Source organism: Pavona decussata, unplaced genomic scaffold (assembly GCF_977016875.1).
Source record: "Pavona decussata unplaced genomic scaffold, jaPavDecu1.1 SCAFFOLD_602, whole genome shotgun sequence".
Classification (NCBI taxonomy): domain Eukaryota; kingdom Metazoa; phylum Cnidaria; class Anthozoa; order Scleractinia; family Agariciidae; genus Pavona; species Pavona decussata.
In genome coordinates, this window is record NW_028145860.1 from 6,125,020 (window position 1) to 6,141,365 (window position 16,346).

General features: G+C 38.3%; 1 protein-coding gene and 1 long non-coding RNA gene across 2 annotated transcripts in view; one reads left to right on the forward strand and one right to left on the reverse strand.

The window, feature by feature from the left end:
- Window positions 1–1,441: 1,441 nt before the first annotated feature.
- LOC146449680 (uncharacterized) lies at window positions 1,442–12,088 on the reverse strand. Its single transcript, XM_085101853.1, has 6 exons — window positions 11,130–12,088; window positions 10,926–10,977; window positions 5,786–5,854; window positions 5,091–5,150; window positions 4,316–4,378; window positions 1,442–3,547 (listed from the first exon to the last, which is right to left on the reverse strand). The coding sequence occupies exons 1-6, from the start codon at window positions 11,394–11,396 to the stop codon at window positions 3,144–3,146; spliced, it is 915 nt and encodes a 304-aa protein (XP_084957979.1). The 5' UTR covers window positions 11,397–12,088; the 3' UTR covers window positions 1,442–3,143.
- Window positions 12,089–14,579: 2,491 nt separating this feature from the next.
- Window positions 14,580–16,346, forward strand: part of LOC146449681 (uncharacterized) — a 48,864-nt gene continuing 47,097 nt past the window's right edge. Inside the window, exon 1 of the long non-coding RNA XR_014860602.1 lies at window positions 14,580–14,699. This is a non-coding gene — a long non-coding RNA (uncharacterized LOC146449681). The remainder of the gene's footprint in view (window positions 14,700–16,346) is intronic.

The following is a 16,346-nucleotide window of genomic DNA, read 5'->3' on the forward strand; positions in this document are numbered from 1 at the left end:
TGAATGCCACTCCTACCTGGGTAGTTCGCCGTTTCTGTAGAAGTTCCGTGAACGGGTTAAAATGAAGTTATATTTCAAGTGACGTTGGTGTCGTCGTTGCTTAAGTTCCGATTTGCAAAAGGGAAACGGCTAGATTGATCACATGCAGGATGCTCACATCACATAGTTGTTCCGAGAAAAGCATAGTAAATGTACAAGGCTTTATTCATCAACATTTTTACAGATCATTCAGTCCTGCTATCACAATGACCTGATGTCACGTTAAGGTTTTTAGTCTTAATATTTACAAACTGGATTATTTACATTAAAATTACATGTGTCTAGATTTCAAAATTGACATTTTTTTTGGCAAGATATTGTTAAACAATTACATTGTAGTTTCAACTTCATATTTTACATCTGAAAAACATCGGAAAATGAATATGATTTTACTTAACCCTAAAAACCCCAATAATGTTTTCCTTACAATATTACCAGAAGAGGCAGTTATGAAAAAAAGGAACTGATAACCAAAGTTTACATATTTTGATGTTTAAACAAATTCTCCTAACTAGTATCAAAACAAGAGAACAGAGAACTGTGAAGAGAAAATGAATGTTGATACAACTGGCGTGCATTTATCTGCGTTTACCTCAACTCCCAAAAACATTCAGGGCTCGGAAAAACTCTTCTAAATGGACAACGTTCATTTCCGCAAATTCGATTTTGAAAGCTAAAACTTTGAAAACATTACAAGATTAAGAAACACATTGGACTAGTTTGCTCTAAGAACTACCAACAATCGACAGAAAACGGACTAGAAAAATACTTTTCGAGCCCGAAGACTCTTCAGGAGTTCGGGAGAAACGGACACCTGGAGAAACAAAATGTATCAGTGAACCGAAACAGACAAATTGGTTTTAAAAAAGACAAAAACGCTTAGGGTGTAATCCATTCCAAGCCCGGTGAAGTAAAATTTTTCTGGAATGAAACCAGAAGTCCTATCAGAATGATCCACCGTACCGAATAAGATGGCAACTTGTACACTTTCCCATAATTCTCAGCGTACGATAATCCTAAACTGAAACGCTCACAACAATGCACAGCCGGAAAAATTCTAAAAACTTCAAACCTTGCACATACAATGTTGTTAGTACAGGGACGAATTTCCCAAAATTTGTGGCTTTTCATGTGCCTACTGGCTATGTTAGGCTCGCAGGGTATTGTGGGTAAAATGAACGGCCGCCATCTTGATCCGAACGGTGGAATTCTTTGTCAATATTACAACAAACCTTAACAGTCTTTGATTGACAGGTCTATATGCTAGAATAAAGTCATTTGGTTAAAAGATTTAAGTTAATTTAATCCATTTCCCAGGATTATTCGTTTGCCAGCAGTGTATTATTCAACTGAACATTGTAATCAGTATCGTCAAGTGCTTTTTTATCGAATTGGTTTACAGAGTTTGGTGATAGATCACAGTGATAGAAATTGGTGATGTGCTTCAACGGTTAGGGAGCAGAACTGGCCAGTTAGATCATACAAACTAGACCAATCAGAAACAGACTATAAAACGTAAACGCGCAATAACCAAGTCACTTTTGGCCATGTTTTGTTTCTCACTAGCTAAACTATAAAACACGTTTACAGTTACAGTGGAACCTCGATTTAACGAAGTCGCTGGGGACCGGCCAAATTTGTTCGTTAAATCGAGGGTTCGTTATATCGAAAACCTCGATATAACGAACTTGAGGGGAAACGACCAAAATGTTCGTTATATCGAGATCATAGTTAATGATTGATTTGTAACACAGGTGACGTCTGTCACGGAATTCAATGCTGATGTCGAAATACTATAGTGCCAATGTCTATGAGATATAATAAGCCGTTGACTGAAAAGTAGCTGTCTCTTTATCATAGGGATAAAAAGGATTTTTTGCCTGTTGATCTGTTCAGCGTTAATCTTCTGTCGCGTGTTGACATTGTAATTCGTTAGATCGAGGTAGATTTTACGTTTGGGCTTCCGGATTATGTTCGTTATATCGAAGAATTCGTTATATCGAGGTTCGTTATATCGAGGTTCTATTCCATACATTTTACTGTAACTTTGGCCTGGACATAGAATAGCGTTCGTTATATCGAGGACTTCGTTAAATAGAGGTTCGTTAAATCGAGGTTCCACTGTATTGGTAAAAACTCTTTTTCAAGAGTTCTTTTGACCAATTATTTAACTAATCAGGCTCAAAACAAGGACAACCTGACTGTTCAACAGCCAATCGAAACTAACGTCCTCAGGACAACATGAATAACTTTTCAAAAGTTGCGCTTTAATCGAAACGGGAACAAAAGTCGACAAGATCTTTTTCAGTCTGTGTCTCTTGTCCAAACGTAAATGACGAGATTGAAATTCAAACCTTGACTTTGCGCACGCCTGGAACAAATCATACGACCACTGGTTTTCCTAATTTTGGCAAACATAACTGGCGTTTTTCGTGGGTATATTTTCAAAAGATTCCATTTTGGAGCGCGTATCAAAAAGTTTTCGTTTAATAAGCGTATTCATGGCGGCGGGTTATGAGACAGCCAGGAAACGTTTCTGTTTTCAGACGAAAGCGCATGCGTGTGTACGAAGTCTATATCTCTCAAGGAGAGTAAAAAAGACCCAAGCTCATGAGTTCAATGCGACTGTATCACGTTTTGGTTACAAATCCTTCTTAGAAGCAGACAAGAGACAGTTGCAAGCCCCTTGCCTAAGCTTACGTACCATCAAGACAAAGTGTCGTCTCAATTTTTAAACAGTAGTCAGTAAAAGGTTTAGACGCCTAAACTGAGTTAGTGAGCGTCCAGAAGACTGAAAAAACCCAATCAATCCGGATAAGGAAAACGAACGGTTTTGCTACTAATAAATTCAGCTTACAAAGTTTGATAACCACAAACGGTTTTGATGTAGTCTTGATCGATTTGATCGACCGCTCGGTCAATTATGGTCAAATTATGATTCAATTTACCATTTGCCTACCTTGTCCCCGAGCGTTCTCAAAAAGGCGAGCGCAAGCAAAGTAAATTCAAGAAGTCGACAAGTTGTTCGGTGACGTCAGTAGTCGTGTCATATCTTATGAACGAAAACAGAAAGCCTAAGTATCAGGGGGATTTGAGAGGTCGCTTCAGCTGACCAAAAACGCTCCAAAGTTGTTGTATTCCATTGAATTATCTACTGAATAATCAGGAAACAGGCTGCGTAGCCCAGTCATGTTCTCTGGAATAAAAACATCACGCCTAGGTTTCACCTGCAAGTATAAATCAGTCCCGTTAAGAATTTCGTCTTGTCCATATAATTTCACCTCATGAATTGCATTGGTATTGTTAATCTTCGTTGAAAATAAAGTTTTTTCGCCGTTCCTGCTATGGTTGGTGGAGATAGAAACTTCCTCGACGTACTCTGATCCTACCCTTAGGCTGCAGTAAACAAAGTAAATACCACCTCGGAGAATTTTGATCCGTTTTGTATCCCATAATACAATATTGCCGGTGTTGGGAAAATATCCTCGCCATACAACAGTCAACAACCCTGGAAAACAAAAGTACAATTTGACATGCACTTAAAATTAAGTATTTGAGGTGGTTAATTTTAGGAAGAATTTTTTATCAAAGGTGTCGGTAGCGCCTTGACATCACCTCTGACAGTTTTTTGACGCCCATTGAAACTGTCAGTGTTGGGGAAATAAATTAACGTCAAATTGTTGATAACACAATCTAATTTCTAATTTCGTTGGAAAACATGGAAATAATATTTCCGTGTCGGACAAAACAGTATTTGATTATTGCCCATTTTCGCTGTTATATTTCCTGGGGGCCGCCATTTTGGATCCTATGACGTCATACCTTTACCAATTTGTTTCACACAAAAGAACTTCTGCTTTCTGATAATAGCGGCAACCAAATGACGTCATAAATCCTAAATGGTGGCCCCCGGGAAATTTAGAAACGAAAATAAGCGATAATCGTTTCCAATTTTTAGCACACTTGAATTGTCTTACCACTTTTCATAATAAAATTAAGAATTTGGACATATTTTTAACAATTTAATGTCAATTTGTTGTCAGAATGGAGGTTTCCTTAAAAGTTAAAAATACTTTAGCGGCGTTTGAGCTTCTGCTTCTTTTTATGCTTATGTCCTAGTGAAAACCAGCCTTAAGGCCTCAGTAGGCCTCCCTTGAAAGTGTCCTAGGGAGGAGATTTTATTTGTCAACTAAAACCCATCTCTGAGGATTTCCAATAGATTTATTAAAGTTGAATATAAAAAGAAACAAGACTAAATTGACTTAGTAAGTCAAACCTGTTTTCTTGTTCAATTCTTTAATAATGCCGCCAGCTTTTAGTTGATGGACTTGGATAAGATCTAATATAGAAATCACACGGAACGTACATAAACGTTTGTCTAAAGAATTATGTAAGGGGATATGTTTTACTAGAGCCACGTCGATAAGTGATGGTTATTGATCTGAATACGATTGGAGTGTTATTCAGGTGTAAGTGTAATTTAAGTGTATGAAACAAAGCCCAATAAATAATAGTATAATATGACTGTGTGGAGTGGTCTGTAATCATACGAGTGATTAACAAAATCCTATTTGTTTTAAAATCACGAGTATGATTACAGACAGAATTGTACGACCCAAGTTGCATTGGGTGACCCAGGTTGCAATTGCAACTTGACCGACCAATTTGGACGTAATCGGGCATGTTCCCAAAATAATGGCAATATGATTGACTAAATTTCTAAAGATACTGTACCTTCGAATTCTGGAAAGGCATGATATATAAAAAGGAAGCTCGAAGCGTGTAAAACAGAGGCGGTGGCCAAAGTGTACAGAGCACAGACAGGAAAATTTGATTATTCACTCTCTTTTTCCATGAGTTGATAGTTGATTTGCAAGCATTTCAGTAATTTTCAAATTATTTCTTTTCTTTTTGATGCTTTTCGTTTCACGCACATGTTTTAACGAGTTTTTATCACTCCTAGATGTAGCGTGGGTAAATAAAGTATTGTTGTTGTTGTTGTTAAGCATCATGTGAGAGAAATTACAAGCTCGTAATCTAATTGAAAGTACCTTTTTTACGCTCCGGCGGTGGCACACAGTGCCTTATCGTAGAACAGTTAAGCGGATTTTCTGCAAGAAAACAGAACAATACGAAAGAAAATAAATAAGCAAATAGTTAGTAAAAAGGCCGGTAAGCAAAAACGAAAAAAAGTTAATATGGGAATTCGTGGAGAAGTATGCAATATAAGAAGGAAACTTCCAGTGTTGTTGGAGTCTGACATGACAGATTACGGCAGAGGAGAAAAGAGATGTCCTACAACACGAGTTCCTCTGTTCGTGTGATAGCAGAGAAAAGATGACATCCGCAGTTTCTATATTTTAGTTGACAGGCTGCAATGGTCTGCAATGAGTTTCCCGAAGAAGCCAATAAAATAACTTCTAAACTGGGCGTAACTGTGCCGCCAAATATGGCAAAAATGTGATTTTCATCTTTCATCTCACAAGACAGAATTCAAACAGTTTGGGTTAAATAATATATGCGTTGGCTATTCCGGGAAGCGGGGAACTGTAGAATTCCCATAAGATGTTCAGTTTTACGTTTGTTTGATTTCTTGAAAGAAGAATGCGCGTTCATTATGTATCAGATCTACCTTTTTCCGATTAAAATAGAATTGCAAGATCAACAATGTACATCCATAGAGTTTCCAGGAAAGAGACCCACGAGTTACTGGTGAAAAACACACAAATCCACCTGAATTCCGCACCTTTAAAATATGTTTCCAAGCAAGAGTGTATTCGATTTCTACGGCACTTGCGTTTCGTCTGTGCCTCATCTGCAAAATTAAATATAAAATAACAAAGAGTATTACTTAAAAAAGACAACTAACTCTGTGACAGTCACAGAGGACCCTTTTTCTATGTATCGACTGGGGGAGGGGTAAAGAAATGCATAAGAAAATGTTCGTTTCATTTGCTGCTTTGTTTCACCTTCATTCGAAAGTTTCCATTTCAATACGAATTATTCTGGTCGGAATCCGACTAATAGTTATTACGTTACTAAAAAATTAACATCTGCGATTATTATTTTATTTTGACCAACCAAACTCTTCGGTTTTACTCCGAAGTTTTCCAAAAATGTAACGAGTTTTATACGAGTTTGCGTGTCCTTCTTACTTCTGGCATTAGCCAATCAAATGGGAAAACACTTTCGCGCCAAAACCGCCACAGCTGTACCACAGGCGTTGTGTGCAGCTCGTAGGTTTTCTTTCAAGCTGTTCCGTGATGTTGTGTTCGAAAAACGTTCCAAAACCTGTTTCTTTGATCGGATTTTCGATGCATAGCGGTGGCGGAACAAAGGAGAGTTTTTAAGGTAAGATGATACGAAAGCCTAACCGAAACTCTTTTTAACAAAGCACAATACGTACGATCAACTTAGTCGGCCGGTTGTAAACAGTGGACACGTGGAATACTTTGAGTTGAAGGCTGAAAACTTCGGAAAGATTTCGAAATGATTTAATTTCGCTATAATTCACCGATGACCCGTCAAAATCTATAACTCATAATAAAACCCTGATCGGATTTGCTACTATAAAACCAAACGTGTTGATTATCAGTACCATTCAGTTGCCTACATTTTTATAGTTTAGTTGGGGCAGCTTTTATACAATACTCTCATAATTGTTTGGACAAACTATGAAGATGGCTCCGTAGTCAAGTAAAATGTATATCCACTGTGAAAAACCGAACGGTCTCAATTCATAATGGTTCTAAATTCACATGCAAACAAAACTATTTTTCATATGAAAAACTTTGCACTTAGCCTCGCTTTCATAATGAGGTCCACAGCAACTCGGAAATGGCGCCGGTGACTATCACATTTGCACAAAGCATTGACGACTGATTACCCATGTAACAAACCATACAATTTATTTCGTAAATTGCAACAGAAGTTTTTGCTCAAGGTTGCCATTTTCACGTTCAAAATAATAAATGATCAAATATGTCCTGTTTTTGCAAACTCTATTTCCACAGCATCCTCTCGGCACTCGTACAATACCCGATTTTCATCTCAACAAAATTTTAGCAGACCAAAAATACGTACTAACTACGGTAAACACACTTTTCAATTCGCAGCATCAAAAATATGGGAAACAATAGACTGTAACATTAAGCAATCAGTCTCCGCTTCGTCGTTTAAAACCAAATACAGGAAAAATTTGCTTATAAACCAAAAGTAATGTAGAGTTCTTCACCGTCATCCGTTCGCTAAACACGCTCTTTTTCTTTTTCAAACCGCTTTTCAAATAATTTTCTCTTCCACCGAAATAATTTTCTCTTCCTTCGTAAGCAGTGCCCAACTCGAAAGCAGCATGCTCCCTTGGGCGCTGCTCACACTAAACCAAACAAATTTATCCTAATTCTTTTTAATCCTCCTTTGTAATATAAACGTTTATTGTTTTTTATGTATTGTATTGAATCTCGTTGTACGTGTGAAAAATAAAATTGAATTGAATTGAATTGCTGAACAATTAATAAGTCTCAGGCGTTTAGCTTACTCTTCAGCTAAGACATTGGACGCATTTATACTTAATAATCACCAAATTATGACAAAGAAGAATTCCCTACTTTCCTGGAAAAATGTTGCGCTTCGGCAAATGTCGAAACACCCTGGTTAAGCGGAATGTAGTCAGGCAAGACAAAAATAACAAGGTCCGTGAGCCATTCGTAAAATTTATTTTTCTGCCAGTTTTGCGGTAAAAGTTGCACAAAACAATTGTGAAAAACCGCCACAAAAGTTTAAAATGATAAACCTGAAAACAGATTCCTTTAAATTGATTCATTTCATTCTCTATGGGCAGCTCACGTGATTTCGTCGGGTACAATTCGATCACCATTGACATTTATGGCTGTGTGGATTACTAAATTACTACACAGGCATGCACACCAAACAGCAAACGACCACTTTCTCATATAAACACGCTTATTTCCAGCGCAGTTTTCGAGCCGGGATAGAACATTGCACTTATGATATTAAAGCTGGTATAAAATGTTCAGGTTTTACGTTTTTCCCCATTCCAGAGAAAAAGCTCTTATGCTGCCTTAAACTGATATCGTGTTCACACCCACAACGTCTACTCAGTGTTAAGTTTACCGTATTCCCGTTTGTAATCTCCCGTCGTCACGAGCAGAAAGGCCTCGAAGCTTTTAAAACCCCATATTCAGTTCAAAAATCACCCTTCAGTTAAAGTTTATGACACTTCGTTAGGAGCTCAAACGAAAATTTTTAGCATTTTTCTATCTCAAAGGAGATCTCAACGATACCGAAAACCTTTTTGATTAGTCACAAATTCGTGAAAAGTCTGAAAAGTGATCATGGCAATCTGTGTTATCGAAACAGGATGTTTACCAACCTTTAACTGTTTTCGCAGTCACGGCCGGTTATTTTCTAATTTTGAATTAAATAATTCAATAATCAAGTTATCATTTCCTTCCTTCCGTAAGAACTGAATCCTAACCACCTACCAAGAAAATACGTTTCCGCCATTTGCATTGTCTTTGACGGAATTTTTCAGTGAAACGTGAAGCCAGTGAGAACCAAACGTGCCTGCCGATCAAAGCTGGCAACAGACCAACTGATTTTAAGCTTATCAAAGTAAATAAAAAGATGCTTTTCACCCATATCAAGTAGCCGGTAATACTCAAATTAGATTCACTGTAGCCTCCCACGCTTTTTTTTAGGGGAGGAGGTAATACGAGTCCCCTAAAAACGACTGCGCGGGAGGCTAATTCAAACTGCCGTCACCTTTTTTTAGTTCTTTGTACTGCTGTTATTATTACTCCCTGGCCCGGTGTAATCATTTCTAGAGTGAGGGGTGGAGGAGGGTGGTACCGTGCCCATACTTGAATGATTAGAATAGTTTAACACTTTTGCCATTAGCACCAAAGTGTAACACGAACGAAAAGTTGTTTAAATTATAACCTGAATTTTGTTGTGAAGAATAACTGAAGACAAACTGCCTTTTCTTTTAAAAGTATTAAACGATTTCATGAAAAGACTTAAAAGTTCGAACTCTCTGTTCAGCATAATAGATAACTACTGCTCAGTGCTACTGTTGAGTACTCATAGTTCAAGACTTCATTCAGCCGGGCAGGGCAGATTCGGAAGTGAGAAACAACTTGTAGTATGATAAAAAGTAACACAGAATTGCTCTCATTCACACACTATAAATTCAGTGATATTCACTGATGCGAATGTTTCTTTGTACATGATTACGTAGCTGTGAAGGTTTATTTTAGCATTTGACAGTGAGAGATTCAGATATCAACGATGAAAGACCAGAGCTCTTTGCTAGAGTAGGGATGTACGAACCTGTAACGCCCAACTATGGTTATCGAAATAAGACAAACTGATCCTGGACTTAAACTCAGCGAAATCGTACGTGAAATATCTTTACTACGCTTAATCCTGAAACTGGGTGTCCTGTTGTAATTGAACAACCCGTCTAAAAGAAAAGAAAGTAACATCGGATGGAAGTGGGGATGTTTAAAAATAGTTCCATTGTCCGTCGCCTAATTTGTGTACTAAATGAGTAGCAAAGAACAACAGTCCTTGCAGAAAGTGAAAACATCAATTCTTACCTGTTTATCTGATGCCAAGGCTTAAAATCTTTTGAAAAATTTGTAAAAGGAATTTGTTTTTCGATGCAGTACTGATGTTGTCACCTTTAATATATTATCGTCATCACTCGAGGGGCAAATTCTCAATTCAGAAAAACTAAAGGTGAGAGAAAGAAATCTTTATGCGGAATGTGACCGGTGGACACCTCTGACTGTAGATTTTTAATCGTAATGTTTGACTGGTCAAGATCCTCACGATAGAGTATTCTGTAGTTTGAAATCTCTCATTGTTGGTTTATCCAAGGTTACAAGATTATTACTACGAGCATACTGATCCAAACAACGCTGTTTTCAAAAAGCAAAAACGAACGACATCCGGCTCAAAAGTGCACTTAAAAATGTATCCTTCGAATGTTAGACTTACGAATTTCATCCATAGGATCAAAAGTAAGCAATATCTTGCACCTTATAAGAAGGGTACTGCTCAGTACCTTTTACACTTTAGGGCGGTATATCATCCACAGACACAAACGTTATGCAGCATCAGTTTTACCCAAGGTTTTCCCCTTGTGTGGAAAAGGTTTAAATTGAAGGATACAGTGGTTGTTATCTGGTTCGAACTATTAAATCACGATCTATGATACATAAAAACAAATTTTGACGATTAGCCACTTTAATTTACAACAATGCCGATGGATGCATAGATGTGTGGAAACACCTCGGTCTAATCAGTTTAAGCAATGTATGAGGACAGTCATGGGCACGGTTTCGTATTAAATAATTCTATGACATTTTGAACATGCATGTACCTCATTCCAGCGACTGAGGCATATTTTATTGTATTTTATTGTGGTCTTCTTCAATTAGGTGCTTGAGCCCGGCTCTCAAAACATATAAATTGAGTATGTGATGTTCTGAGATTTTTTTATGACCTATTAACACGTAAGATAAATACGTTTGTTGATATTCAGCTGTTTAGTCTCACACGGAAGTGGAGTTTCACGCTTCACTAGCGTGGGAGAAAAGAAAGAAAATTGTACATCGTGTAGCTACTATTTGGAGAAGTGTTCACAGGTCTAAATAGACATTTAGTGTGCAAAAAGATAACGAAAACAGACAATGACATCAACTTGAGGAATCTTATTGATGAAAAGGTGAATTTATTTATAAGTGGAGGTCACTAAGCACTGCGATTTGTTCCCGGCTTTAACTGTTGTTAACACGCATGTCAACTCATCTAATACCAACATTCTCACTCGAAGATACATACAAAATTCTAGAACTTACGTTCCGCGGTCTTAACATCCCTCTTGGCTGCCGATTTACGGACATCCGAGACCTAGAGAGTAAACAAACAGGATATAAAGGTTAATAGAAACGACAGCTATAAACTAAACGAACCATTTACGAACCACAAACGAACCACAATAATTTTGCTCAAGGTCTATTAAGATTCTGAAGCCGTTTGAAAGCATTCCAAGTCTCGATCACCTTTTGCGCCTTCGAAAACTTTCGCACGTTATTTTCCACCTTCAGCTTGGTATTCTTGAGCTGTTTTTTTAAATATTCGTTCTCTCTTTGTATGTTTGAAAGATTGCTGGACAATTCCTTCAGCATTCTTCTTGAATCTTCCACGTCCTGTGATAACATCATCACCTTAAACAGGACAGCGCATAGTATGGCAGCAAAAGCCAAGTTCAGCATCCATGTACAGAATTTCCCCGGCTGACTCAACATTTCATCTCGTTCCTTGGTCATGTCGCTCTGTTTTGGTTTTTGTTTGTAACTGATACCAGTTGCGATCTTTAAAGCTCAAGGAAGGTGAACTATTCCATTTAAATAGAGCACAATCATGATATGTCAGTCGCTACATATTGCTCTGTTCACGTGATCAAGCTGTTTACGCCATATCTGTCTTGAGACGGTGATTTCTGGGGGGATGCGGACTTCATTTAGAAGTTTCTTTTCAAAGAAACTTGCTAGGCTCCGTTTCTCAGAATTCTTTTGCCGGGATATTATCATGCAAAGCACCCTTTGTTTACATAGTGTCAAAGCATTTTAAAGCAAAAGAGAAAAGCGTTAACAGACTATGTCGGCGTCAATGCATTGTAGATTAAGCCTGTTCAATTTGCCTCTTTTATTCTGATACGTGTATTAATAAGAGTTGGCTTAAGAACTGCAAACAGTGTGTTCACGACTGAGTAGTTTTGGTTGAGTTAACCTAATCCTTAATGATAATGAGGATGCTGAATGAGCCCAAAAGACTCTAGAAGGAAGGAAACTGTAACCGGACTTATTTTTCCCTTTCAAATTAGATACCCCTTATATTTTTTTATCTTTCTAACCAACGTTGCCCTGACTTGGATGACAATCTTTGAGAAAAATAAGTACGACTCCATTCTAACCCTGTTAGGCTACTAGAATGAATGCCACCTAAAATTTGAATCTTTGACAAGTGCAGTAGTGGATGACCGTAAAAGGAGAACCGGACTGGATTTCAGTGATTTTTGGATTTTTGAAAAAAAAAGTCGCGATCAAGATATTCTTATTGCACCCACAGTAGCCAACATAGTGATGGGAGAGGGCTCCTGAAACTTACTGAGTGACTATGTGTTTGCAAAAATCAAGGAAATAGCTTATTAAATCACGAGAAAGCGAATAGAATCTTGTCGCTCATTTACACTCATAGTTCGCTGTCTGCAAGAAAGCCACTCGGTCACGAATTTTAAAAATGACAACTCCATAAACTTATTGTTGTGGAACAGAAGTTTGACGATATCGCTGTTGAACGAATCGAAGAGGCACTGTTTGAGTTGTACTCCCTTGTCACCTAAGAGTGCCAGAGTCGGTAATTTGCTGAATCTAGGGATCCAACTATAATTTGAAGAAACTAATGTTTTTGCGAGTTGGTCGACTCCCACATTACTCCTTCTTAAAAAAGAACTCTTCAATACTTTAGCTGTCAAATAGACGAGAAATGAAGATGGTATAAAACGAAACGGATCGAACAGCTTACTTTGTGCGTCGTAACTGGGCTCTGACCCGGAACCGACAAACGAATCACTCCCAATAACGTGCTTCAAGGAAAATCTATTGATATTAGTGAGCATTTGTATATTTCTTCAGTTTCTTTAATTGTAAGTTAATTATATCACGGAACACTCACCTAAATTCTCCTGTAGTTATGGCTCATCCGGTCATCAATTGTTGAAATCCAAACGGCACGAGGCCGACTTCCTCTGTCAGAATGGAATCTGATATCTAGCACTCCTACTCAGGTAGTGAAACACATGTTTTGCCGGTAATGTATGGAAAGTACAGTTATCATCAACGGGTTTAAAGGATTTTAAACTAACCCTCAAAATCTCCCTCTTTCTCTCTTAGCAACATATCCTGAGCGCCTACCGTACACAGTTAGTTGAGTACGAACAATTGATAAGGCATGTAAGGAATTACGGCTCGAAAGTGAAACCTGATACAAAATAAGGAAGTTGAAAGAGCCAATCAACGCACTCTTATGTAAATTAAATATGTAATCCGTAGATTTAACCAGTTAGGCTCAATTTCACTGCCACATATTTGTCTTAGAATAAAGATAACAGCCCCCTCCTCCCCAACTAACTTTACCAGGTGGAAGGGAGGAATGGGGGGGGGGGGGGGGGGGGAAGGGGTTGGATGCACCCAAAGCTTGAAAAGCTTTCTTAATTTGAACAAAATATCTCCCGATATTCCATCCGCCAGTTCCCTTCTCCTACTCTCTACTCCCCCCTCCCCCATTCTTAATGCAGACGAAAACGCACACACAAAACATCAGATCACAAAATCCGCAATGGCTATTTCAGACCGACTGTAGCCAAGGCAGAACCCAGCTCGAACTAGAATCGGTCTAGAAACTCTGAATTTGTCAAGACCACAGTACAGCGACAAGACGTTGAAATATGCCGGATCTATTGCTGACTTGGATCAGTAAAATACTTGGGACAATAAGTTATAGACCGTAAGACTGATCCTTAACCCAGCAATAAAAAGGGCGGAAACAAGAAAACATTGGATATATAACAAGAACTAGAAAGCTCTAGTCAGCAAGACATAGCCTATTCAGAACAAAACAGCTCAAGGCACATTGAACCTATCAGTTGGCCTGTGCTCAGGTTAATAGATACATTATGTTCCTTTAACTGCAGCTAATACTGGCCAGGAGTACTGCTTTTGGTAAGCGCTGTTTGCTGGGATAGAAAATACTGACGTGTGTCTAGTATAAGCCTTTATCGTCACTTTTACTTGGGACATACACAAACGGAAAAATATTGATTTTCGGCAGTAAAACAGCCTTCAAATATTCAAGTGTTCGGTCACGTGAACAGTATCGAAAAGGATCGAAACAGCCGATATGATATCGAGTATTTGGTATCGATATGGACCCACCCACACTAAGTGACCAGCATCTTATTTCTCCTTACAATACCACTACTTAATCAAATATACAGGTTATGAGAATTAAGAAAATGATCACCAAAGATAATTACAAAATTGCGCCATCTAGCACCATGACAATAGTACGAGAATGGTGGAGAGAGCATGTATTTTAAAATTGGGTCTTTTCAAAGAGGTTTTAAATACGACTATCGACGGTCCATAAAATTTTAAATGAACTGATTGGCTGTATTGAAGGTTACGAAGGTAAGTTTAGACCTTATTAAAGAGAAAGCAAAATAAGAAGGCCACCTGGAACAGAATAAAAAGATAGACTTCTTCTTTGTCGATTCACATAGTCTGTACAAATTGTAACAAATCCCAAGCTAAATTAATAATATAAAATAAAATTGTATTTCCAAAATAATGTAAATCTGATGATCTGATGAAATATTCTGCAGCACGTGACAAATAGGTATGAATTGATCTGGGGATTCCCCCACCCATGTGTCTTACATGGGTCTTACATCGCGTCAAAAAAATGTGCTCCGTCAGCAGATCAGAATGCTGAGTGGCAAAAGCAAGTTGAAAAGAGTTAGTTGTTCAATTTCTTTTCAAGGAATGGATGAAACCTTTAAGGTGTTCGAGGTAAGGCATGGTATGAACTAAGTAGGGATTTAGAAGTAAGTATTGCCACATAACTGAGAGCACATTCCAACACAATGAGTAAGGGCTTAAGAATCTGTCGTTATATTTCTTCGTTTAAACGGTGAGATAAAGGTAGGTAGCGCAAGAAAGCCTGCTCTTTAACCGTGCAAGCTTTGCCCTGCTACAAACTCTACTATAATACCATTGATAGACAACATAATACGCTTTTACTTGAACTCTTTATATACGAATTGAATTTATTGGCCTGCTACCTTGCCCCCCTTCGAACCGCAACCAGTGAGTGTTATAGTCGACTAGACTTTTTCATCGCTTTGTAATAAGATCTACCAAAATCTGTTCTTCGATCTTCAGGAACTTACGAGTATTTTTCCGAAAATTAGCGCTATAAATCCCAACAATTTTGCCAGGGAAATAAGGTATGAAAAATGTGCTTTCGTGTCGCTTTTTACCGCACTCAAGCGTGACGCGTGCTGCTACTTGTGATGAATAAATTCTTAACTTGCCACAAAAGTCGCAAATTCAATATTAATACTAGTCGTTTCTTTCGCGACGTTGGTGTGACAAAATGTATTTATTTCTCAATAGTCTCAAGCCAGTTATAAACGTCATTTTAATATGCAACGTGTCATTCCTACTATGCTAATGAACTTCATGTAAATTATGCGAAAATTATAATGGCACCATCCTGCTCAATTCAGCTCGTGATAGAAACTGATTAAAACGGAAAGAAAAAGGAAAAAAAAGATAATATGATGTAGAAGTGAAGGAACCAGGAATGACCTTCATATATCATAAAATTACAGCCATTAATTAATTGAACAGCAATTAGTTAATTATTTGCACACCCAAGTCCTCCTACATGGACGCTCTTTGGACTCGTCACGCATTCCTCCCATGCGTGGCAGAGGAATGCGTGACGAGTCCAAAACGCGTCTGCATAGGAGGCTTAAGCAACATAACGTTTTGGGTTTTCAATCTCACTCCCAGGGTCATTGTGAGATTCAAAATGGCAGGCGGCAAAGACTCCTTGTACATTCCATCAATCATGGAGTATTTTGTAATGTGACACATCCAAATTTGATCTGGGAAAAGTGTATTGAAGACATTCAACCGTGTCATGTCACAATACATTGCATTCCACAGTTCATGGGGTATTTCGCAGCATGTACCAGGCATGTCCCTTCACATCATTTTGAATTTTGCAAGGACCGTGGGGAGCTTCCCCATATGCAGGGCTGTCAACCTCGCACGTTTTCAAATATGGACAACAAGACTTCCCCGGCAAAGCGCCTTACAGACGCGTCACATTAAGGCCAAATTCACGGGTTCAGTGGGGGGGAGGGGGGGGGGGGGGCGGGGGCGGGACATACATTCATACATTACACAATACCAGAAACAACGCTAAACATTCAGATTTTCTTGTCAGAGAGTTGAGTCTACGACAAAATAGCAAACTTCTTTAATGATCCGGGAGATTACAGACATAAATCTGGAGACCAAAAGATACCGCTCAAAATCTGGAGATAACAGACATAAATCTGGAGACTGGGAGATACGGTTCGGGAGAGTTGACAGTCCTGCCATTTTAAAATGTATTGAATATTCCCCCCTCCCCCCCCCCCCCCC